The following is a 26610-nucleotide window of genomic DNA, read 5'->3' as shown; positions in this document are numbered from 1 at the left end:
GTTGTTGTTGTTGAACAGTCGGAAGGATTTACGTAAGGCAAGCTTTGGAAGCTGGAGATTCATTCAAATTTGTCAATCTTAAGCAGTGAAAAAAAAAATTTCCTCGGAAAATGAGGTCGAATTTCTTTCAATTCATTGTACTTCTTCAATAAGAAGATTTGAATTTCTATAGAAAATTTTCTTTGCAATCAATGACAATGATCTTGACCTGAATTTCCTATGATGGAGTAAACTGAAAGAAATCATATGATGGCTCACAGCTGAAATTCAGCTGTGATCTATATGTGAACACAATTTGAAGTAGATTCCTACAATAAAATTCAGATGTTTTCAACATAATCAGGAAATTATGAATTAGGTACACTCCAAAAGAAAAATTTTCAACTATAGCTACCTATAAATATGTAAACCACAAATCACCTATGGATTTTGATTCATTATTTCCGATAATAAATCTTTGATAGTTCAAGGAAAAATGAATTCAACTTTCCATGAAATTTTCACAGTTGACGTTTTTGGAATCCGATAAAAAATATTCTCTCGTCCAGAGTTATTTGCATGGAATTTGACACAAAATGTTTCTATCCTCCTAACTTGAGAACACATAATTTGAAAGGCAAAAAATGAAGGAATCGAATTACAATAATACCTATTTTGGAGAAAATTTGTGAGATACTGTCATTAAATTGAAAACGTTTCTGAAGTTATACCAAATGTAATGTTTTTTTCGCAGAGTTCTAGCCCATGTTGTTGTTAATATATGGTATTTTTCATTCAGATTTCCGATTGTATGATGACCCCGTGTTCGAATCCACCCACATTTTCATAAAAAGTGTTTCACTTATATTTATAAAATGATTCTGTCCCATATGTATTTGTTTTTGTTATCGATAAGAAGAAATGATAAAAGAGCTAAAGGTAGATTCGGTATTCGTTACATATGTCATAAAATTGAAATCTGTACCTAATATTGTAATTATTTGTCGGAAGTATGTAAGACATACGATCTTAAACACTATCTCTACTGCATTCCTAACTCTTTCAATAACCAAAAATAAAACACTCACGGTGGAATTTAATCATTTTGCTGCTTTCTTTGGATTCGGTGATCCTAATTATAAACTGTTAGAATCTGAGAGAACTAATTGTGGTGAGAATATCAATTATATATCAGAATCTTTGTTTTCGAGCTAGAAACAAATTTTTCAACATATTTTGCAGACAATATTGAGTAGTAGGATTAGAGGTCACTATATATTCTCCTCGAGTTTTTCACGAGAATCTTCATGGCAAATTTGATTAGATTTTACCATTTAATTGATGAAAATGATGTTATTTTGCATATTTTCGATGTAAAGCAAACATAAAAGAATAGTTTATTGATTTACCTTTGTATCCATATTTAGGTTGAATTGTACTCAAATATGTTTGGTATAAGATACTGTACTCTGAAAAATGTTTTAATTTTGCTCAATAAACTTATAATAATAATAATAATAATATGGCGCTAAGTGACGATGGTTACTCAAGGCTGCAAATCTCTTCTGAAATACTCGATAACCGCGTACCACTCAAGATGGGTCATTGAGTTCTCTGAGGTTACTTAGATTAGCTTTCGATAATTTCTCACAATCAGTTTATCGTACCAACATCGAAATTTCCCAAAGTCATCCAATCTAAATCAGTGGCTAAGATTATGACTCAACAAGTTGATGAACCTATACTTTCCGAGAATTTCAAACCGGGAAAGTTTCTCAGAAATTCGTGCGACTACATCTTATTCCAGTCCATCTGCATCTGGGATGCAAAAGTATTACCGATGCATCATCATAACCAGAATGAAATTTCTCCACTCTCCCAAAGTTGTGACGACACCCGAAAGAATGTTACACGAACAAAAAGTGGATACAATAATAAAAAATGTTAATTAACACCTATCGCTGGCCGAGGGACCAATCATCTTCGAGATTACGTCAAAGAGTTTTAATGGTGGGTATCGAGGCTCGTTCGGTTCACTGGAGTCTGTTAAGTTGGTAGGCGTGTAATAACCGAAAATTCAATAGGGTTTACCGTTAGGAACTGGACGATACATCTAATCGGAAGAGTTTTTTCACAAGTCTGAGGCGATCGACGACAGTTTTTAGAGACGATCGTGGAGGAAATGAATTTTTTCATTGTGTTAAGTTCTTATAGCGAGATTTCACTCAGGACTGTAATTCTAGCGATGTGTTATTAACACTAGTTTTCACATGGAGTGATTATGCGGTTTTGGTGTTTGTGGAAGCTAATAATTATTTCAGTATGATTGTTGGTTGAAAATCTCTGGAATCACTACTGACAAAATTGAAGAATTGTAAACAGCGTTAACGTAATCTAGACATCACAATTTGCTAACTATTGTCTGGTTGTCACTATAGGATTTGCGTGTACAGGGTGGTCCAGATTTTAGTTCAAAAAGTTTGGCGTCAAATAGAACAAATTTTTCTATAAAAAAGGTTCATATAAACATATATCCTAACATGCTACGTTTTCGAGATACAAGGTATTAAATCCACAAAAATCTACATCTGTTTTTCATGTTTCTGTTTTCCCATTAGTTATAAATGAATGCTCAAAAATTGTCATGGTTTGATTAACGCTTTCAGATGGCTTTTGATGGAACATTTATCTCAAACTTAAACAATAAATATTATTTACAAAAATTGTTCAAAATGTGAGCCATTTCTTTTAACACACACCTTACACCGACATCAAATTGGAAGATTTAAATTTTCTAAATGAGGAACCATAATTTATTTTTAAAGGTAGTGTTTGTTTTGTACTCGATTTTCTCGAAAACGGTATATTCTATAAAAAAAATTAAGTTAACTTTTTTAGTAAAACTCTGTTGATTTTAGAAATGAAATAAGTTTTTCGAAAAGAAGACAGGAGCAAACATTTTCAATAGGAAAAGGATCATTGCACCCTTATATCTGCCACTGGATAATTTTGGCAAAAGACACTTACCTAATTCGAAACATTACATGATGCAGACTTCAATACCTAAAAATTAAGACAATGAAAATAATACTACAGTTATAAATGAGCAATTGATTTTTTCAAACTTTAGCAGCCTGTAACTCGAAAATGCAGCATTTTAGGATATATGTTTACTTATTTATATGAAAAAATTATTGAACGGAATTCTGAGCCACCCTGCATTAATCAGAAGAAATTCACCTTTAGGTGTATTAATAAAGCTATCAGTAATCGAGAATATCAATGAGAATTGAAGAAATTGTTAATTACGAATTTATTCTTCAATCGGATAATACACAGAACAATTTTCATTGGGATCGATACGACAGCGTGAAAAATCCTTAATTAGGATAATATTCCGAAACGTGTATCAACTGATGAATGTATCGTTGATAGAGTTCATTTACAATCAATTTGTGTAAATTAATCAACTCGTTAAAACGGGATTGATGAATAATGGATTACAATCTAAATTGGTTTCATTGAAGGGGAATATATTCGATTTATTCATTCGATATAAAATGATAATAAACATCTTTCTTTATATTTCGAAGATGAATATCTTCATGATTGTGTGGAAGCTTGCCAAATGGTACTGGTGTACTTCAGCTTTATCCAATCTTCCATCTGTCAATTATATTTTGATCTGGATTGTCTAGATGTTCCAAATGCAGTGCTTCTTCCAAGCAGTATAAAATAGACAAGACTATAAGTCATTTCAAGTATTCCATTTGTAAAAAAACTTCTGATGCCACACAACGTATAAGAAATTATAGTTTTAAGTGACCCTCTGATCGATATGATTCGATACCGTGGTATTTTTATTTATAATCATTTTGATTCGTCATCCATATAATTTTTTTGATGAACAATGAAAATTACAGAATAACTAAGGCTGTTTATTATTGTTTCTAGATTTTCAGAAATACCGCACGAATTTCTGGAGAAACTATTGGTACCAATCATCTGGAATTGAATATACTGTAATACTGTTCCAAGTGTCTCAAGACACCTCGGCCGTTATAAAGCCTTAAGAATGTTGACATTCTTGCGGCATCTACGAGGGGCGTCTGAAAATTCAACTAGTCTGAGATTCCAAGGAGGCAAAGCCTGATTACCACAATGTGTCGCATCAAGTAGCCTTTGAAAATACTCTGAAGGTATCGATAGTTTGAGTCGTGGTCAATTTGGGGGCAATAGCTGTTAAAGATACATAAGAACACTTTTTTTATTCTGGTTATTGATTTCTAAACCATAAAGTGGACAGTCAAATCATAATTTGAGAAAAGTAAGCAAGTTTTTATGTACCTTTAGGACAAATCAACAAGTGTGTCAGTCAACCTTCATAGTACATATTGAATACTACTCAATACGACACATTTTGTTAGGCGAAAAATTCAAGAAAAAGAATCAATAGCTTTTGAGCACTCACATCTAATAATGTTCTGATGATGCGATGAAAAAACAATTTTTTTATCTAGTTTGAAACTATTTTTCTTCATTTGCTCGCGAAATCCCAATTCAAAAGGATCACTCAATGATTCAGTTTCATTTTCCGATCATTATTTTTTCGAATTTTCTCTGCTTCTAGAACCGCGATCAACATAAAAGTTCGCAAAAAGCTTGAAAGAGGTAGTTTACATTCAATTGCAGAATTTCATCTGGATTGAGTTTGTAGTTTTGAAATAATTAGAGAAATTACATTTCGAACGGCCATATTTACGGAACCCCTAGTCTGTTTTTCTCCATTAATGAACCTTAATGCGACATTTGAGAACCGAACATACCCTGAAAAGTTCAGGTTTCTAGGTTATTCCTTTCGAGAGTTAGTGTATTTACGGCCGGACGGCACTACATAATACAAACTGTCATCCTGACAAAACTAGCGATCTGTTCGGGGAACGGCCGCTCAAAAATAAGCAACGTCTGGCTGCCCTAAGATCTTGGACTAAAAAAAGTTAGTCAACATTCTCACAAGAAAATTTCGGTAAGCCCTTTCGTTAGCCGTTACTTCCGCGATAATTTCTGTCATTCCGGATATCCTTTCCGGCGTGGAGAACGAAACGCCACGGTCTCGGAGTTCACGTAACATGCCCGATACCCCGACCAGATCATATCTCTAATGTATGCAAGTCCAACCTCGTGGTTTGATGAAGCTTATGAACTCCAAACAATCCTTATCAGAGCGCGGAGCTACGTCGCTTGTCAAACGGAAATATCTGGCGTCGGAGTAAATAAGGAAATCTAGAAGGCGATTTGAGCAGGTGCGAGAATATCGATACACAATACGTTTGTTTGGAGATTTGTTATCGGAGAGTTTGGGCGATTTTCGTTTGGTTTGATGTACACAGAGTCGCCAAGGGTTTGGTAGGGGTGAAAAAGGTGGAAATATGATAGGTTTATCGACGGGGGACAGTAGGTTATTGGCCCCGTTACGACGTTGGCGAGAGAAGAAAATATTTTGTTACGAAAGATCTATCTTGTGTTATAACCTTCTTAGAGTTGAGATGAACTGACAAAATGAATAACTGTGAACGAATTGAATGACAGATGACAGAGAATTACTGTCATCTGTCATTGAATTCGTTTGTCTTTTAATTATCAAACCATATACCCACACTAAATGTCATCACATTCAAACCTTCGAATTTTCAGGGGTTATTAAGAAGAATACGTGATTTTGTTGAAATAACAATATCTATTCAAAAATTCATAATGTCGCAACTATTGGGTCTAGGACTTCATAATATAAAATATTGTATTTAGTACAATCTTGGTAGATTACGTTTTTCGATTTCATGTAGAAAGGTTTTTGGAAAAAGGAAATATTTGAAATTCGATTCTATAATATTTTGCCTCGAGAAAAATGGATCATATCCTCTTATTTCATGCAAATAAATCCTATGATTTTTGAGAATAGCTTTGGATTGACGAATTTTCTTCATTTGATTTTTGAGTTCCACAAATTCCAAAGACTTGTTTTGGCAATTTCCAATTCAATTGAACCCTTGCGTTATTTATCGAAATCCTCATAGATTATTAGACTTTTCAGAATGATAAGATTTGACAAGAAAAATGTTATTGAATATGAACAAAAAGGTCAGAAAAATCGAGTATTGCATATCTTTTAATAAGCATGTGATGAAAAATGAATTGATTTGGACGAAGTCCGATGAAGTAAACACAAGTTCAATTTGAATTCTCGTTCTTTTGCGTTTATAGATACAACATTATCTACAATAAAATGTGCTAGTTTTTTTGAGAACCTGTAACAGTTATTAATAAACCTTACATTTTATTCTTCTGTCGTTGTGTTAAAAGATATATGTTTCTATTTCATTCAATATGACTTGAGACTGCGAGCCTGAAGAGGACATTATGTGTCGAAACAATAGGTTAAAAAAAAATCGTAGAATCAAAAGTTCAATAAATAAAGTTCCTCAAAATAATCAAAACAAAATCGACCAAATATTCCAGAACAATATAACCGCTTGATACGATTCAAAAATAAAAAAAAATATCATTCGCCGGAGGTTATCACTGATCCACCAATTTCACGGCTCATCTCATTCCGGAGCAAGTGTATGACCAGCAATAAAACAATTAAAAAAGTTGCCAAACTGATAACGAGGTATTATTTGTTGTCGACGATACCTAATCGGTCGTTCACTCTGCTTAAAAATACCCAGGGCATTGTCACCAGGCGCTCTTATGTACAATTATTCATTAAAACGATGTTATGGTTGACAATTACGACAATTTTGTCAGATTGATTACACATTTCGGATTTTGGATCGTCGACGCTGATTGGTAGGACGTTGTTGAGATGTTTTCGTGAGGTACGGGGGATGTTCGCCAAGTTTTAAGACCAGGATAATTCGTCGTTGTTGTCAAGTTTAACACGAAAGAATGGGAATTGTGGATTATTTTGAAATATCGCGTGATCGATTCGATTAATTTTTGGTTGATTTATTCTCAGAATAAGTCTGAACTCAATAATAATCCTTAGTGAAGATTACCTTGATTTTTGGACGTTGACAACGAAACATCAATTCCCGAAACTGAATATATAAAATATCTAGGAGTTACAATTGATCGACATCTAAAATGGGACAAGCATATAGATATCTTGGTGATCAAACTGAGATGTTTACTTACCAAGTTTAGATATCTCAGGAAGTACTTGGATACAAAAAGCTTGATGATGGTATACTCAGCTTTATGTCAATCCCAAATGGCATATGGGATAATAGGTTGGGGTGGAGCATATAGTTGTCATATGAGGAGGGTTGAGGTGATCCAGAAATGGTTGCTACGAATTATCTACGGAAAGCCTCTTCTGTATCCATCAGATGAATTGTTTACTGTTTCCAGGGTCATGAATCCCCACCAATTATTTGTACAGCAGATTTTAAATGGCATAAGTGAAAAGAAGATTCAACTCCAACTAACTAAGTGTGAATATGAAACACGGAACAAGACGAATCAATACCTTACTCCAAGAGCAGAAAAACGTATAGGCCAAAGATGCTTTGCCTATCTGGCCCCAAGAATATATGCCGCTGTTCCAAAAGAATTTAAGAACATCACAACACTCATTAAGAAGAGAAAAAGATTGAAAAATTGGGTAATTGACAAGGGCAGAAGATATTTTAATTCAATAATAAATCCCCAATAACGCTCACCATTTTTCACTGATTTTTGCTAGAAGAGAAATGAATAAATTACTTACTGGATTCAACCTTCCTCCATATAAGTATATTGATGTAACTTGAAATAGAGAATGAGCTTTTTGATGCAGTGTTATTTGATGACCGAGTAGCTGATAGTGGACATGACCGAATGAGTGCGCCCCTGAGTTTATGATATAATATATGTATATAATTGTATGTATAGAATGGGCACTTATCTATGATCATTACTGTGCTATTGAGTTTTTGTTGATTTTTATATTTTTATTGAAATATGTTAAAAGAATTTGATCTTGATTTGTGAATTTATTTGAATACTGGCTACTGCATTATATATTTGTTTATTTAGAAGTCACGTACAGGCTCACGCCTCTGTGACTATATGTTTATACCCTGTAGCTTACAGAATAAACCATTTATTACATTTTATTCATCAAATTCAGTAATTTCAGTTCAAACCTCAATTTTGTTTCATATACCCTAAATTTTCATGGCCTTCCTAAAAGAACAGTTAATGTATTATAACTCTCGAAGTAAAATGGTTGTTTTATTGTATAAAAAGTCAAAAATCTCTGAAAGCAAAGGAACGAATATACAAATGACAAACGTGATTACTTCAAATTGACGTAATCGCAATAAGTCGCCTAATTTCGGTCGTTATTGATGACGAGATATTAGACCTCTTAATGATTCGATAACACATTTTCTTTCAAATTAATGGTTGTTGTTCTTCAAAGTATAATGTATGAGCTAGGATGACAATAAGTAGAAAAATATTTTTCCAACTCTGTGGCAAATCATTCTGCCTTGTAGAACAAAATCGTACGAGAATATCTCAGATTTACACGATATCAAATATTTCATCAATGTCAATAAAAATTAAGTGGATTAGAGAAAAAATGCATAATACTCTTATAGAAGGGTCATTCTACCACTCGTTCATTCAAAAACTCGCCACTTCGTGGCTAGTTTTTTGATTTTGGACTCTTGAAAGAATTTCAATGCCTTCTGCACTTGCATTATAAATAACTTTTTCATATTGTAAAATGGCCTCTTCCAAACTCGTACACGAATTTTGAATACTACCAATAGAATATTCAAAAAAGCATAATCGAAATAGAATGTTGTATTGATTGTGAGATATGTAAATAATGTTATGTCTGAGGACATCAACCCGACGGTTAAATATACGAGTACGACGAAAATTATTTACAGTCCCTCATGAAAAAAAACATAAATAACGTTGTGCCAACCCTGTGATAAAATTATGCGCAATCGTAAATGTCAATTAAAACCTCAAGTATAAAATTTGAAGATATGGCCACGTGACAATTGACGGTCGTAAAAATAAACGTGAAAATTACTAGACGCTTTCGAAATGAAAGGTTCTGGGTCGATTTGATTCTGAGAATTGTTGGTTTCCAACTTATTTTCGTTAATTTTTTTCCGATAAAAACGCGTTGAGAACGTTGGAAGCCTAGTTTTTCTGGCCGCAACCAAAATTTCCACTTTATTGAAAAGTTCTATAGCTAAAATTTTGTGTCAACAAGTATCGGAAAAATTAGTTATATATAATGCAGCTTCATAGCTCTTTTATCACAAAAAAAAAATAGATTTTTTCTGGTAATACCGTTCAAGTTCGATACCTTAGTAATGAATTATAATATCACAATTTTTGATTGATGAATTAAAAGTCACTTTGAAATGTAAAATTGGAGAACATATTCAGATATGCATTATACTCAGAGTATTAAACATAGAGGGAGCATATGTCATTTTCGGTAAGCAAATTTTGTCCCCAACAATATATTGAAATATTGAATTTGACATAAAGCGCGCGGAAATGAAAACATGTCAGTGATTCGATATTTCACTCAATTCGCGAGTTTCTTCACAAAGAACGCACTTCTTATGTCCCATAGTGAATCAATGTTCCATATTAACTCAAAATATATTGAAATGAATAGTTAAACGTATCAGAAATTCAGAAAACAAACTTCAAGCTCGCAAAAGTTGCCAAACCTTGGATTTCAGCAGGTAGATACAGAAAAGAATAAATATTCTGCTTATTATAAATTCGACAATCATGAAAAGTATCGGATTCCAAATATTCAAATTTGCATATTTAGTCGGGAATCACTCAAATAAATATATTTCATTCAATATAATATACATTCATAATGATATAGTAAAATTGTGTGTAACCATGTTGGAGACATGTAAAATTACGTATACGCTCTCTATCTATGTTTATTACTCTATGATATTATATGTCAGTTTGACAACTAGCAAGTCATAAATAGATTGAAAACCACCAATATGGAAACGCGTTCCCTGAAACCGTACAATTCAAAAGATTACTGTAATCTTCAACTCAAAACAGTGAAATTTATTCAACTATTACCGCACGTGTGCAAGTCTTACAACATAATCAACAGAACGTTTATTCACCCAAACCGCATCGTAGATCAGAAATTCCAAAGAGCAACACGACATAATATCTCCGATAATTAATTTCGTCTATTCATTCACCAAATTTTTCGACGCTCCCACCGCTCATAACGGTCGATAATAGAATCGAATCTAGCCTGTGCTAGGAATCAGGAAAACCTGATCTCTTGCCATCGGTTCCCATAGGTGCAACCTCGGGTGCAACGACATTGCACACGCACGTGCGTTAGAACGTCATCGATGCGTTGGGTGTAGCGCCCGAAACTCGAGGTCCAATGTCCAAAAAAATCTCCTCCAACGTGACCGGGGTCTCACATCACGTCCCAAACCAGTATGTTGAATTGAACGCAACGTTGCCTTCCAAATTCACGCAACTTATATTGACCGGACGCGTGTTGAGAAAATTGTGCCGGGGCTACTAAGTTGTAGGAGGTGGGAACGTTTAAATTATCTTGAACGGAATAATGATGAACTTGAATTTCCTCAAATTTTGATGGAATAAACAACAACTGTTTGATTACATTGTGGCTTAATCGAGTATTTTTTTTAAATTATAGGGAATTACCAGAAAAACATCGAGACGGGGTCAAAAGTTTTTGGGTCAGTAATAATTGAATACATTTCACTGATTAATTTGAAGAATGCGATCATTTTTAGAATTGAAATGTTTTCAAAGAAATTGATTTGTCTATCACTCCGTTCATTTGTTAGATGTTAGATTTGAATATGCTTCTATGGAAATCTATTTTTAACAATTTTTTGAAAGTACCGTCACATAGAAGAAAAACTCATTCTTCTTCTGAACGTTTCAACTATTAATTTCTGAGATATCGTACTTATTCATAGTATATTATTTCATAAGGAGGAGAAGTGTCACTTTGCATGGCGAGCTTGTGTTTAAAATTGATAGCGAGCCATTGAAATGTCACTTCTCCTCCGAATTATTGGGTGTACAACTTTGCTTTATAGATCGTAGATGTCAAACAATAAGGTTAGATATTTGTAAACATAACGTCATCGAAATATTTGTCGATTTGGGTCTGCATCATAAAGTTATTCTCGATCAAACATAACTTTTTCATTCCTAAATCTAACAACCATGATGTCCAGGAGCTGTGGTTCCAACAAGACGGCGCAATATGTCACACAGCTTGTGCCACAATCGATTTATTGAAAGACACGTTTGGTGACCGCCTAATTTCACGTTTTGGACCTGTGAATTGGCCTCCAAGATCTTGTGATTTAACACCGCTAGACTACTTTCTGTGGCGCTATGTAAAGTCATTGGTGCGGATAAGCCACAAACCCTTGACCATTTGGAAGACAACATTCGCCGTGTTATTGCCGATATACGGCCACAAATGTTGGAAAAAGTCATCGAAAATTGGACGTCCAGATTGTACTACATCCGAGCCAGCCGTGGCGGTCATATGCCAGAAATCATATTTAAAATGTAATGCCACAAGATTATCTTGCGGATTAATAAAATTCATGTCAATCGAATAATCCATCTTTGTTTTATTGCAATTCAAAGTTCTATAGCTCTAAAAAAACATCCTTTATAACTAGTTTCATACAATATAGCATCGAATTCTGGAAAAAAAACGGCGGAAGCAAAGTTACGCCTATCTATTTTACAAGAGCGATAGCTCTAGGTTACCGTCGCCTTGGTCCGAATCCAACGTGTACTCATTCATTCGAACGTTTTTTTTTCAATGATTTGAAATCTTTCACTTCGAAATAATAAATCGTAATATGAAATTTTCAGTGTTCTTAAAAAACATTTCAAAACATTCAGACGTAAACAAAAGTTTTCAAGACGAGTTAAAATTTTTCGGGAAATTATTGAGAATAATAAACAATAAGTCACCTTCCAACCGCCCCAACTTACGCACCCGTCAAGGCCGAAATTTTCACGATACGCGTCCTGGCCAGCTCACGCACTCGAAGGCGGCGTAGTTCGAGAGATGTGTCGGTTTGTTTGCAGGCGCGGCCGCCTGAGAGAGAGAGAAAGAGAGAGATGCCAATGAACCCGCCGCGGGTTTAACAACCGCCGAATATCGGCGGAGTTCGAGATTTCGGAGTGTGTATATGTGCTCGGGCCGAGAGATCTTTTGCCGCGATGTCGTGAACTTAGATTTAGATATTGCGGTACGAGCCGTTTGCCCGCTGGCTGTTACGAAATAACGTGACTCCGCGACGGGATAGACGCGCGATAGCGTCGTCGTCTATTCTTGGATTTAATAGGCGCCGAAGGAACTCCGTCGTTAGACGGGCACGCCACTGGCGCTGGAAATTCGGGCTGTTTCGGGAATTTGCCGTAACGTCTTTAGTTTCGACATAAACGGAATTGTTGGTGATTGTTTGCGTTTAGGAACGACGTGAATTTTCGTGACAAGTACGCCGCTGGCTAAAAGAAAGGTTGGAAAGTGGTATGACAGATGCGAAGGTGTAACTTTTACTCCTGATTACGAAGTTGGAATAACTTCTCTAACGGCATGACGTTAAGTGTTAGGTACGCCACTGGCGGAAATGTACATAAATCTCTTTAATTTCTGTGAAGATTTCAGTATCCAAAAAATGTATTTTCTACAAGCGTTCGCTTTCAACTATTTTTCCACGCGCATCTTAAGTCAGAAACAGTCACTTGCATGTACACAGTGCGGGAAAAACCCCTGCTATTTATTTTATGCACGGATATGCGTGCGGGAAAGAAATAACAGGGGATTTTACCGCACGCAAGTATTAAAGAATAAATTGAATTCTGTTATGTTCCTATGCACCGCACGCCCAATTAACGTCAAGGATGACATAACTATGCTAACGACATGCAGAATTACGTCTGTCATTCATGTGTATAAGAATAATTTATCAAATCTTTTGAGTTTCAATTTATTTCCAGCGCTTGTAGAAAATAGTTCAGAAGAGCGGAAAGTGGTACTTTCCTGCATAAAGCCTTCGTTAACCGAACAACGCGAAGCGGAGTTTGGTCAAGTAGTTGAGTGCGGGAAAGTACCACTGGAAAATCCCCTGCTATTTCTTTCCCGCACGCATATCAGTGCGGAAAAGTAATAGCAGGGGCTTTTACCCCACCGTGTGGAAAAATAGGTAAAAGCGCACGCTTGTAGAAAAAAAATTGTTCCTAACCCTTGCGGAAAGTATATTTCCAGCACTCACGGCAGTTCGGTGCGGGAAAGCACCACTTTCCGAACTTTTTGAGAAAATAACTATTTCCTCAAATAATTCTGAAGGTTAGTATAGAAATTGAAAAACCAAACTCTTCGATTTTTCACCTGTCAAAAACGCCTCCAATTTTACACGAGGACTCTTCATTCCAATCACAACGAATCAAAATTGTCGTCAATCCTTCAGAGGGGCCAAAATTCAACGACCTCAAATCTAAACCTGACGCATCAAAACACGCGTCTGCAAACTTTTCAACGGGCTTACCCCTGTCGCGAATCCGACGAATCTGCGGAATTCCCGTGCTGAAATCTTGGACCGGCAGCGTCGCAAACAGGTGTCTCCGTAAAGGTCCCCATCCACGATCGGAATTCCGATCCCGCCGACAGCGCTGGAAAAGAACCGCAATTCGATTAAAAGGATTCCGAGCTAATTAGATTACAATAAACGGCCTAGTGAACTGTGCGGCGAGGGGTCATTGACAAATTAGGCGCTACGCGGGCTCGGGGAACGGTGAAAAGCCCCGCAATTATCCGGTGTTTGTGCCGGCAAGGAAACGATTAAATTTTTATGCTTTCCTCTCTGGACGGGTCTATTCAGGCGTTGGCCCCAAGATTCTGAGTCTTTCACGAGCTTCCTTCGTTGACATACTGAAGAAGATGTCCTTAAAAATTAACAGTTTTTATATGCGGATATGAGGATTCGTTGAACTTCCTGTTTGAGGTTGGAAATGGATTTTGAGGTGGAAAAAAGTCGAAGATGTTTTCAACTAGAATATGGTTATATTCTTTGAATTAGTTATCTAGTGTTAGGAGTAATTTTGAAAGAAAACAACACCGGATCACGATAAAGCGGTATAGCAATTTTTATACTAAATTTTGTTCAAAAATACTTTCGGAAAAGTTCTGGACGGTGGAACTCCCGAACGCCTGAAGCTATCGCTTTGTGACCTTTTGGTTTTTTCATACAAATTTGATGGGATTTCTGTTTCTGTCAGAACTTAAAGACACAATTTGGTTTTTCGCAGTGCATCAGTTTTTTACCGCAAGTCTCTACGATGAGTGGATCCTGAGATATAGCCGCTTACCTCGCTTATTTGCCCACCTGTACAAGTTTCCACAGTTTGCGTATGTTCAATATTGAAATTCGGCTTTAAATTTGAGGGACAATTTGATATCGCTGTAAAAGATGCATCAATTTTCAAAGCCATAAAAACCTTTCTAGCTCAAATTTAAATAGCCTGTGTTTTTCTTTTTGGAACAAAACACATCAAATTTGCGATTACATTAATGAAATTAATTTATATGGCTTTGTGAATTTATCTAGCTAAAATGCACTTTATTTTTAAAAAATCAGATAAACTTCAATTTTTCAACTCGAACTAGATTTCCTTTTCAACAATTCAACTCCACCAAAAAGTATCGTTTGTTCCTGTGATATTTATAAGCAATCCAATTTTCATTAAAAATAAAGGTTAATATATACTATAAAAAAAGCTCTAGTACTTTTACGAACTTTGAAATTGTTACCATGGCATGTTTTAAATTTTTGAATTTATAAAATATAAATGTCAATACCGGCTGATCTGAATCCATCCCAGATTCAGAACCGCCGAATTTCGAGTTCAAGCCCGGTCGAAACGAAAATATATCCGTTCCTCTAATTGAGGCTAAAAGTTTTTTTTTCTCTCCCAAATCGACGCCATGTGTTCCGAACGGAGGGAACAAATTACATGTCATTTTATGACTAATTGACATTTACGACATGTCGGACGGGGCCGAATGTTTCCTCTTCTTTTACTGCTAATTCACTTTTTGATGCGCGAATATTTTCGCATCTGCGATCGGCGGAACTTGTTGTTGGTTCGGGTGCGTTTTTTTTTTATAGGTTTAAGTGCTGGTTTTATTTGGTAACCCGACCTGTCGGCCTGTTAGGTGCGATGGAGTTTGTTTACCCGGTCCGCTTTCAGATGTTGAACAGACCGCCAAAATAAAAAAAAATTAAAATTTGGAGAGGATCAGTCAGGAAGGAGCTTTCGCGTGCCAAAAGCTCCTTCTTTTCCATCTAGCTTTTAGACTTTTAGGTCGCATAAACATTTTCGTTTCACATGAAAATGCCATGCCTTGTAGCAAGAAAGTACCGGGACTGGTCGTTTTGAAATAGACTGAAAGGTGTTATTTGTCGAAAATTTGTTATCGTTTATTTGGTCTTATAATAAAGTAAATAACGTAAACGTTCAGCAAAATATATTATTTAGTTGCTCTGATAATTCAGCTAATCTTATGCTTCACGATCTTACAATGCAAAAACTATCGAACGAAGAATTTGTCTTGAATTCGGCATTTCAAACAAAATTTCATGTGCTGATGCGCAAAAAATGTGAAAAACCCATTGATTCTGCATCACAATATCTAACACAACAGTTCTTTTTAACACTCAAATACCCAGTTACAGGAACGTTCATTGAAATTTAATGCAGTCATCAAAATTTTAATCCTTCAATACGAGGAGCCTTAATCCCTCAATGGTGGATTCAAATTTTAAGGCGGAATTGATTGTTCCTGCAACTAGGGGAATCCCTTTATTTAGAATCGTTTTCTTCCTGATGTAGTGATTCAATTTCTTATAATTTCTATAGTGAGAAATTTCAAATTTTGAAACAACATCAATTGAATCAGTTTTATTGAGGTTATGATGCGGGTATATTAAAATTAGCATATGATTCATGTGTAAGTGTTTTTAAAGCACTTCACATCCTTCAAACTCTGAAGGATCACTTATACGCTCACAATATACTATTATTTGAACGAAAAAGCAACCGAAGATCATACAGGAGCATTGCATAGATATAGTTATCCTTGATGCTAACATAATACAAAACATATTTTTTGTCTAATTCGAGAACAAAATCGTGCGTGAATACCTTAGTCTTACACTGATTTCATGGTTATATTTCAACACGTATTAATGTTGGTACTAGGAACGTTCCTGTCATGAAGTCATCTATTATATTTGTAAAATTTGTGATACAGTCTGCCAGCCAACATTTTTCAATGGAAAAATCACTAAAGGATATTTATGGAAAAATTTGGCGAATTAAAGAAAAAAATTTATAATATTCGTACAGCAGGCTCATTCAAACACTCGTTCATTTTGAACTCGTTCAGGAATATCAAAGCATTCTGATGCACTTGAAGTATAACTATTATTCAACTTGAAACGCCCCATGTTCTATTCGGTATTCTTCATGCTTATTATCTTTATAAGGAATGTATATGGTATATCACGACTTGAATGGATTAAGATTTGTTGCTAGAGAGTCTGTTGGTTTGCTATGTTTTGGGAATGAATTGCTTCTTTTGCTCCTTGGGCACATCTCTTTCAATTCGTCACCACTTTCTGGTCTAGTTTTCTTACGATCTGATTGCTATTAGAAAGGATCAACTTCATGCGATATATCGAACCACACGAGTCCAGAACCACAAAAACGCTATATGAACTCTTCACCACCCAAAATGTTCGTGAAAGCAACCAAATCCATTATCGAAGAGTTCACATAGCGCATGTGTTCATCCACAGATCGCAACCATCGACCGGATCATAGAATCAGGTGTCGACCACACCAAACCGTACGCCCACACGAAACCATCGACTCTTCTCAGTGCCAAAGTGTCTATCGAACAAAACGGCCGCGTGCAATGAGACAAACAACCAGCAGGAACGTCCCTGAATACCTCCAGCCCATCGAAAACTCATCGACGACGTCCACAGACCTCGCATGGTCCGACCATAGAGTCCGCGATGGACAAATACCTATTTTCCAGCGGGGGCGCAGGTCCGGCCTGGCCCAGTAGCGGCCCGTGCTCCTCGACGGAGCCGACCACGTCGACGTCTACCGAGAGGGATTTCGAAGGCTTGAGGATCGAGGAAAGGGAAGAGAGGCGATCTGTCAACTCCATACGAGGTAGGTTCAAGCGCCGGACGGTAGGGGGCCGCAGTAAGACGGCGGTTGCCATGGATTGCGCGCTGCGGAGATTTGCCGAGTTGACCATCTCGGGCGCCCATGGTCCTTCGAGGAAGGGGGATCATCCGGGAAGTCGTAGGGATTTTTCCGGACAAACTTCGGACGACGTCGCGTATCGATCGGCTCTGATCGAATTCGCTAAGTTGGAGGTCGCGGAAGACGAGGATAAGAGCTGGAGGCGAGGTAGGTTGCCTGTCAAATTTTTCTCGGAGGGCTGTACGCCAATTGGGCAAAATCTTTTTTTCACGGATTACGCAATTTTTTTGATTGACGAATCGTCTGAAGAAAACTTCCGTTGCATGTTCACTAATTTTGTATTTCTATTACTAGAAACATGAGATTTCGGATTCGTAAGCAAACATTATTTTCCCGTGTATTTTTGAAAGTCGAGTTTTAAAATAAAAATCTTCTTCGAAATAAAAGAGCGATCTTGAACTTGAGGGATCAATGCATTATAATTATTGATTGATATGAAATATTTCTAAGATTGATCTGAAAGCTGAATTTTTTCATGCAAATAAACGCATTCCAAAAGTATTAATGAATTAAAGGAGGAGGTTGGACATTTTTTCGTTTAGGAATATTATAAATTTCCATTATTAAGAAGAATCAATCGAATTCGAATAAACGTTACCAAAATTTGAATTTGTCAGTATTTATTGGAAAAAATCTGATGATTTTTTCGAAAGATTGAATATTGTTTTTGAATTCTCAGAGCAATACTGATTTTTTTAATTCTGCTTGTTTCAATCTGACAGATTGGGCTATTAGTTAATTAAAAAATTATGACTTCGTAAATTATACACTGATGTTATTTTAATTCAAATGAATTATGTCCAATAAGGAAAATCCTCTAATTAATGATGATTTAACTTCTAACTCAAAAAAAAAATACATGCATTGAATTACGAATTTATTTAGGTTCTCTATTTGAAAATTGATTGCTGAATGAAATTTTACTGAGGTTTTACTCAACTTGAACTCGAAAAACAATTCTGAGTACTCGAAAAAAAATCTGATTTACACATAGTTTAGATTATTTTGGTAATTGAACCAGTTAAATTGAGAATCAAATACAGAAATCATTATAAATAGCACTAGATTGAAGCAAGTCCAATTTTGAAATTTCTCAAACAAAAAACCTATCACTGTCAGTAGAATTAGATCATTCTAAAGTCAATTTCATCAATATTGAAATAATGGAGCAAAAAATTGATACCCAAAGTAAAAACTAGTTCTTCAAATGATTTACAATAATTCAGAAGTTTGTTCAATTAAAATTAATTAAGAAATTAGTAGCCAGGTTCTGATAATTCATTAAACATTATGACTCAAGTTTGTTTCATCAGAATTCTAGTTTTTGCGAGTATTAAACTCTGACATAATTCTCAATTAATACAGTGAAAGCACTCAAAATCTCCAAATCTATTTTATTTACAGTTAAGTTTGAATTTTTGGATAATTGTGCTAAAAGTCGGTATGTTCAACACCTCTTCAGCATTGAACGCAACTTTGAACAAGCCAGACAACCAACAATACACTTCATTGTTTCCTTGCCGACCTAACCGTAGTTTTCTCGCCTAACGCACTGTTGGGGTCTCCACGTTAAAATCACCTCTATCAGCTCTGAAATTTCGTATATTCTCACTGTTTTCGATTTTTAGTGAAAATTCCTCCAACAGCAACAATTCTAAGTTTTGTTTTTTGTTTCAGCACAAATCGAGATAATACCTTGCAAGGTCTGCGGGGACAAGAGCAGTGGCGTTCATTATGGTGTGATAACTTGTGAGGGGTGTAAAGGATTCTTCAGAAGGTCACAAAGTTCAGTGGTGAATTATCAGTGTCCCAGAAATAAGAACTGTGTAGTCGACAGGGTTAATAGAAATAGGTGCCAGTACTGCAGATTACAAAAATGTCTACGGCTCGGCATGAGTAGAGATGGTGAGTTGGAAAAAAATGTATACTAACAAAAACCTTCTTTGGAAAAAATACTTGTGATAAGAATGGAATAAAAACAATTTGCGGTACGAATATACTCAAATATACGCTAGATTTTTTTAAATCTAGAATGTAGATTCTGTAGGAGGGACAAGTTTTAATATATTCAAGAATCTGACTTTCTTACGATTTTCAAGAGCCTAGAAGCTTGACATGAATAAAAACTGTAAATCATAAAAAAATAGGTCTTGGTTTAAATAGTTTTATGGTACAAAATTGTTTTACTAACAATCTAGAATCAATGAAAGTGGGTTCAAACTATGAAATTTGCTCCGAATCAGTTTTATATCACTTAATTTAAAAATCAGTTCTAAGAATTAAATGAATTGAAAATCATGAAACTGCAAATATTGAATAATATATTATCTCATATATTGGAAAGAACTCCTCAACTGTCACATGAATCATTAAATTCGTAATTAGAAGTATAAATTGTTTTTTCAATTTCGTAAAAAGAAAATATGACTACTGAATCAAGATAGCATCGGAAGTTGGCCACTGAAACACAATATATGTATTATCCATTCAAATTCATTGTATCGCCCTTAACTAGGCCACTTCCGCAATGATACACACGCCAACGAATAATTCAATGACTAAAACATTTTTAAATATTTCATTTTTTTGTCTTCTATCTATCTTATAAGAAAGGGCGCCTCAAAATGATTTTTGGTGCTTTGAAAAGAAAAAATCGGACGATGTCATATCAGTGGAATACGGTGGTTCGATGAGTTTTATTGTTTTTTGCAGAAAATTCGTTGTTTTTTACAAAAATGGTGCTTCTCATCGGAATACATATGTACTATTTTCAACGCCAATTGAGCGCCAAAAAATTGAAGCGAACTTCTGAAATCATCAATCATGCACTTACTCAATAGCAGTTTACTTCTGTAAAAAAATTGTTTTTCTATGACATTTGAATGGCTTAAAAAATGCGAATTTCTTCTCTGGAACATGTAGGTCCACCTTCTTAAAAACAATGAATTAATATGCACGTAGTGCATGCGAATGCCTTTTGCAATTTAATCGCGAACAACAGTTATTGTTATTGTGTACAAGGATGAGTACTGCCTGACCTACTGAACGGATTTGCAAGCTGTTCTTCGTAATGATGGTATTTGTTTCAAACTGCCGCACAATCTGCCATGTATGACACTTGGTACGCTTCAGGTGGAAATACCGTACGAAATTTATGTATGCCCGATATGCAACGGATCCCCAGTAAAGTATACGAAACGGAGAGAATATCATTCTCATAAGCCTGGTAATAAATAAGTCGTAAAGCTGAAAACTTATTTTTGTTTGCGTATTCCGCTCACCGGAATGTTGAAAGCAACTTTAAAATCGATATTCTCGTAGAAAACAACATGATCATGTAAAGGCGGCATACCATGCAAGATTTATAGTCGAATAAGTGTTGTATGGTATGTCGACTTTATATCTTGAGATGAGAGACCTAACTGTAACTTTCCAAATGTGTAGATGCATCCCATTGGATGAATTTCGTAGGCTTTAGAGGAATAAATTGAGTTGAACCTGTAAAAGGAATTGGTTGGGGGAACTACCAATTCGAAATATTCATTTCCTACGAAAAATATTGCATGGAATCTTAAAATAATAAAACTTCGTATGATCATTTTTTTCATATTAATTACTTTGATATTCTGTGAGAAAATTCAACTCACTTCTGAATTTCATGGATCATCACACGAATTTAATTCGTGTAACCAAATCCTCTTCAGCGTATTTGGTAACAGACCATTTGAGTCGAACTTATTCAACCTTTAGAGAGTCAAACAATCGCTGGCTTGATATTAAAAGAAAAGACAATTACCATTATAATATTTTTCGAGTATCTTCGGCACCACACACATGATGTATGAAGCCAGCTGCCGCCTTTATGTTGTGATGCAACCTTCTTGCGCAACGGCCATCACATCTTGCCAGTAGAACGGCTATTTATGCAACCAAAAGTATTTTGCAACCTCAACCGACGTTGTTGGAATAAAATCAAACGGAACGAAATTTACATTCTCGACGTTATTTCCCGAGAATCGAATTTAAACGAATTCGTTTTTTTTTTCTTGCAGCTGTCAAATTCGGTAGGATGTCCAAAAAGCAAAGGGAAAAAGTAGAGGACGAGGTACGGTTTCATAGGGCCCAGATGCGAGCACAGAGCGATTCAGCGCCAGACAGTTCGGTGTTCGAACAGCAGACGCCTTCGAGTAGTGACCAGCTCCACCACAGCTTTAATGGGTAAGTTACCACTGTCCAAATTCATTGAATTCGATTCAGAAAAAAAAATAGGACTGTTTGGGGGTTTTGAATGACTATGCACAATGTTGGCGAGTGCTCTTCTCCATAGGCTGTTTACAGATTGAAATCCATACTTTCGAAAGCATTCCATGTGTTCCTTACAGGAGACTGAATATCCGGTAGTAAACATCGATGTCCTGCTTTGGTGGATATCGATATAAAGGATTTTCCAATAAAAGGTTTCATTTTGATAAAAAAAAGAAATAATTATATTTCAAGAAAAATCAATAGGTGTTTATTTCATTGTGAAGAGTAAGGTATGACGATTGAAAACGATATCAGACAAATGGCCTCCATGGCTACGTTTGCTGCACCATATCGTTTTTATGAAATTTTCCATGACCAATTCGTACATTTGCGGCAGCATGTCCTCGATAACTTCACGAATTCCATCTTTAAGGTCTCTTGAAGCGATCGTTGGGTACTGGCATAGACCTTATTTTTCACGTGGCCGAAAAGAAAAAGTCTAAAGATGTTAAATCACAAGATATCAGAGGAAAATTGCGAGTAATAACAACTTGTTTGCCAAACTGCGATTGTTTCGATGATTGTGTGGCATGTAGCGCCGTCTTGTTGAGAATAAACATCGTCCACATCAATACTTTCAATTCCAGCCATACAAAATCATTAATCATAGCCGAATTCCAAAGATTAAAACGAGCAATCGACAGGCCTGGGTTTTTGTCAATACTCCGAGCTACAGCAATAATATTCTCACTAGTTGCCGGCTAAGAATATGCTACACAACGACCCAAAAGTTGCTTTTTGCGAACTGTGACTGCAAAATATTCACCATTTGACAAGGAAAATGATTAAGGACAAACCCGAGAAGTGCTAACCGCAGATACGTGTTTCGGACTTTCGGCTCTCATCAGTACGGTGAAAAAGTGTTAGGATGAGCAATACTTGAAGGAAACAACAAACAAACGGAGGCAACAATAGAAGCCATCGGTCCATTTGTGGTTTCAGCAGGAAGACCCAATGGGTTTTCGGACAACTACCAAAATCACCACGTGGGAAGGCTAACGAGGGGATTGTTCATAAAACAAGGAAAATTAATAAGAACATACCCTCGAGGAGAAGTAGTTACTTCATACACGTGTTTCGGGCATTCATCAGAACGGTGAAAAAATGTAAGGATGAGCAACAATTGAAGGAAACAACAAACAGAAGCCAGCCTTCCATTTGTGGTTTCAGCAGGAATACGGTCTTCCTGCTGAAAGCCCGAAACTCGTGTCTACGGTCTACGAAACTTAAGAGAGGATGGAAATTGATACCAGAAAGTCCCAAAATTTTGATTGAAGCAGATATGAAATAAAAAAAAACAAACTTAAAATAAAAAGTTGGATATGTTTTTACCATTCTTCAAAAGACGGCAGGTTTTAACATTGCAACTTAACAGAACAAGGTTTCTGCTGTAATCTCTGTTTAATTGAATATTAGAGTATTTAGACTAGTATTCTTAATATAGATCTTATACCATTGCACCAGATGATCTACAGATCTAAAGAATCCTCGTTGGATTCAGTCCTATAACAGATAAGTTTCTAATCAGCTTGTAAACTTTCCCCGAATAAAACAACAAACGTCTCTACCAAAATAGCGAAACGATTTTAGAATGTGCGTGCGCGTGGAGTTCGACCACTTTCCCAAAGTTCAGGCGGTGTGTCAATCTACGCATTTTTAACACGACATGCCCGAAGTTTCTATTGTAATTCAACGTACGAATATCCCGCAGTATTTTTCCCACCAACTCCGGCCATTCGCCTCCGATTGATCAAATTCTCTCCTACGACCACAATCAGCCGAAATACTCTCTCTAAATTCGGTTGCAGCAACATCTCCGGCCATCGCCCTCCGAGTTGCATAACTGTTTCCACACGCGCTTGTGCGTAACTGTTCAATGAACGGTTTCGTCTAGAGAGGGGCAAGGAACCTACGCACTCGAGAGTCCCACCAATATTTGGCGTTCGGCATACGCAACGCATATTTGGTGCGTAGAACGAGGCGGCGAAAGTCGACACCAGCGTTGCACAAGTGTTCAAGTCGTTTCTGGAACGGTAAGGATGACTTTTGAATATTGTTGATATATTGGGATGATTGAGATGGATATTGGGATAGTGACGAAGAGGTTACGGAGGTCTATCTGCAGGATCCGGTGTCAGAAATGGATGACGATGGAGATGGAGCAAGAAGGGATGGTGGGTACCAAGGTGGGGTATTTTCGCAGAACTGGGAGGATGAGGAAGTTATGGACGACGGGAGGTTCGAAGGATACGAGGAGGTCTCCGAGCAACCTTTCGGGGAGGACGAAGATTGGCATAGAGGTATCTCTCCCCAGTGCATGAAGGTCATTGTGCACATCTACAGACCTCTCGTGGACGATGACTTCAGTATATTTGAATTAATTGATATCTCTTCGCAGTTTAGGGAGCTCCTTTGCCAGTACAGGCTGACCTCACCACAGTACGGGGAAGTGAAGGAAGAATGGATTAACAAGAGTTCCGAAAAGCATCGTAAGATATCTTCGCAAAACAAGGAATGAACCTACCCAGTACAGGCAGATCTGAGGACGTGAAGGAAGAATGGATTAACAATAGTTCCGAAGAGTCCAGCTAGTGCTCTCCGCAGTACAGGGAAGTGAAGGAAGAATGGATTTAATAATAGTTCCGAAGAGCACAGTCAGATCGCTTTGCAATACAGGGAGGTCCCTCCCCAGTACAGGCAGACCTCTCCACATTACAGGGAATGGAAGGAAGATTGGATTAAAAATAATTCCGAAGCGTATAGGGAGATCTCTCCCCTCCACAGAATAGACAATCCTGTATTCATTATAGAGAGCTATATTCGGAGTTGAAGGCAGCCAAGGAATAATTGAAACTTGGTAGGACCGAAGGGATCAAAAAAGAACGTTTACCGTATGGGTTTTACCTGCATTTGGAGGTAACTTCGTATTATAATGAGGTCCCTGTGCGAAGCAGGTTATCCCCTCGTGAAGGTAAGAACTATAGTTGCGAAGATAGATTGACGGAGAAGATCCATTCGCAGATTCAGCTACAGAACTATCAACATACCAGGGGGTTTAATATATATCTGCAGAACGAGAACATCATTCCTCAGTACAAAAAGGCTAGGGAAAAATCGAATAATGATGAGTCATTTCTTCCGAACGGGTTGTTGATGATTTTCTACGAAAAAAGTTGGATGTTCGTTCCTATATTGGAATGTTCGAAGGAGCCAATTAATTTTATCAAAGAGTTCAAAGAAATCGTGAAGAAAATTTCGGAGAAAAATGTGTAATTTTTAAGTTAGGCATCCTTTTGTTTTACCAATTTATTTTTCGTTCCAGGTATAGCTACAGCAACGACGTGGGCAACTATACGTCCTACTATACGGGAGCTACGCAAGTCCAGACCACTATGGGCTACGACATATCCGCTGATTACGTAGATAGTACAACAGCTTATGATCCTAGTCCGCGTCTTGACCTGATAGACACCAACAGCCTGATGCACGCACTTGGAAATACAGGTGAGTGCAATTATCTTTTTTTCTCTTAGTCATAGGCAGTTATGCAGTTCCACAAAAAAAATGACTCGTTTCTGGGATAGGTAGAAAACTGTTGAATTATTGGGGTTTACTTAAAGAATTTCAGTTTTCAAAATAAATGGCGTTGAAAAAAAAAATTTTCAAACTTTTTACGATCCAATTATTTTTCAGTTTTCTACCTATCCTAGAGAGGAGGTCACCTCCTTTTTGAATGTTGGTTCTTTAAAAACGAATTTGAATTTCTGATTTCACCAAAAGATAATTCCATACCGATTCGATAAAAACAATTCCGAATACTTATGCAATTGTTAATACATCCTCCGAAAGTTCATTCAACCTGAAATTTAGGTATCTTTTATTGTTTTGTACTCATTATCTCCTGAAGTTGACTCTTATACGCGCTTATCTGTGAATATGATGACTTTTCTGGATTTCGAATTATTTTTTCCTAGCATTCATTTTAAGCAAATATTTGATGAAATTTCATTGAATAATTTCACATGGACCATGCATCTAGTACAATTAGTAATTCGTTTTCAAATCCCATTCCAAGGCTCTTATAAATATTTTATGAATGTGTCAAAACTAATCTGGAGTTTAAGTTTTGAAAATTTGAATGCCATTTTATGAAATTTTAAACTTTGAGATTATAAATATTTTTCAGTATTTGATAAAGTAGCTTTAAACTTTAAATTTTTTTCTTTATTCGAAACTATTTACTTCAATTGGTTCGTCGTGATTTTTTTCATCTCTGAAGTTTCGAAATAAACGAATTTTTCATGTGAAAACTCGACAAAGATCTTTGCACTTTATGGTTTTGGTTGGATGACTCTTGAACTTTTAAATTATGGGTTGGTTGGTTCTGAAGCTTCCTAGTGTTTAATTGCTTATCTAATTGCTTAAATCTGATACCTGCCAAAATTTAAATTTTCTTCTTTCAACATTTCATACATGGCTAAACAAGAATAATTTACTACACTGAACAAAAATACAATGGGACTTTGGTGTGCTTGGAAGAAAATATCCTATAATTACTTCTTATCCTGTAAATATCAACAATAAAGACAAAAAGGACATGTTGGTCATGATAATATGATACTTCTAAAATTTTCCATGAACGTTTGAGTAGTTATTTCACATCTAAACATGGAATTTACCCAAAACACCCTCTGCAATGATTCGTTGACAGATGAAAATATTTACGAATACTCAGATGTTGTCCCATCTTGTTTGAATATGTTTTTATTTATTGCTATATTTTAATTTCGAAAAAAATTGTTGCACTTCGTATGGTAGCGTTGTCGAACGAGAAATAAATGTTTGGAATTGAAAAAAATGTTGATTCTATTGATGAATTCCTTCATTCTTTTCATCCGATGA

At 36.1% G+C, this 26610-nt stretch overlaps 1 protein-coding gene across 11 annotated transcripts in view; it reads left to right on the top strand.

Annotated features, from left to right (window-relative positions):
- Positions 1-26610, top strand: part of LOC123675919 (probable nuclear hormone receptor HR3) — a 189003-nt gene that overhangs the window by 149035 nt on the left and 13358 nt on the right. For 7 of the 11 annotated variants that reach the window (XM_045611531.1, XM_045611523.1, XM_045611540.1 and 4 more), the window contains 3 exons: positions 19081-19308; positions 21456-21621; positions 25031-25212. In XM_045611531.1, coding sequence (XP_045467487.1) covers positions 19081-19308; positions 21456-21621; positions 25031-25212 — 576 coding nt within the window. Of the gene's footprint in view, positions 1-16922; positions 17308-17342; positions 17551-19080; positions 19309-21455; positions 21622-25030; positions 25213-26610 lie in introns of those variants that run through there. The other 4 variants (XM_045611499.1, XM_045611559.1, XM_045611549.1 and 1 more) reach the window with 2 other exon arrangements.

This window comes from Harmonia axyridis, chromosome 1 (genome assembly GCF_914767665.1).
Source record: "Harmonia axyridis chromosome 1, icHarAxyr1.1, whole genome shotgun sequence".
Lineage (NCBI taxonomy): Eukaryota > Metazoa > Arthropoda > Insecta > Coleoptera > Coccinellidae > Harmonia > Harmonia axyridis.
Note: the sequence above shows the minus strand (reverse complement) of the source record. Positions and strands in the feature narration are given on the sequence as shown.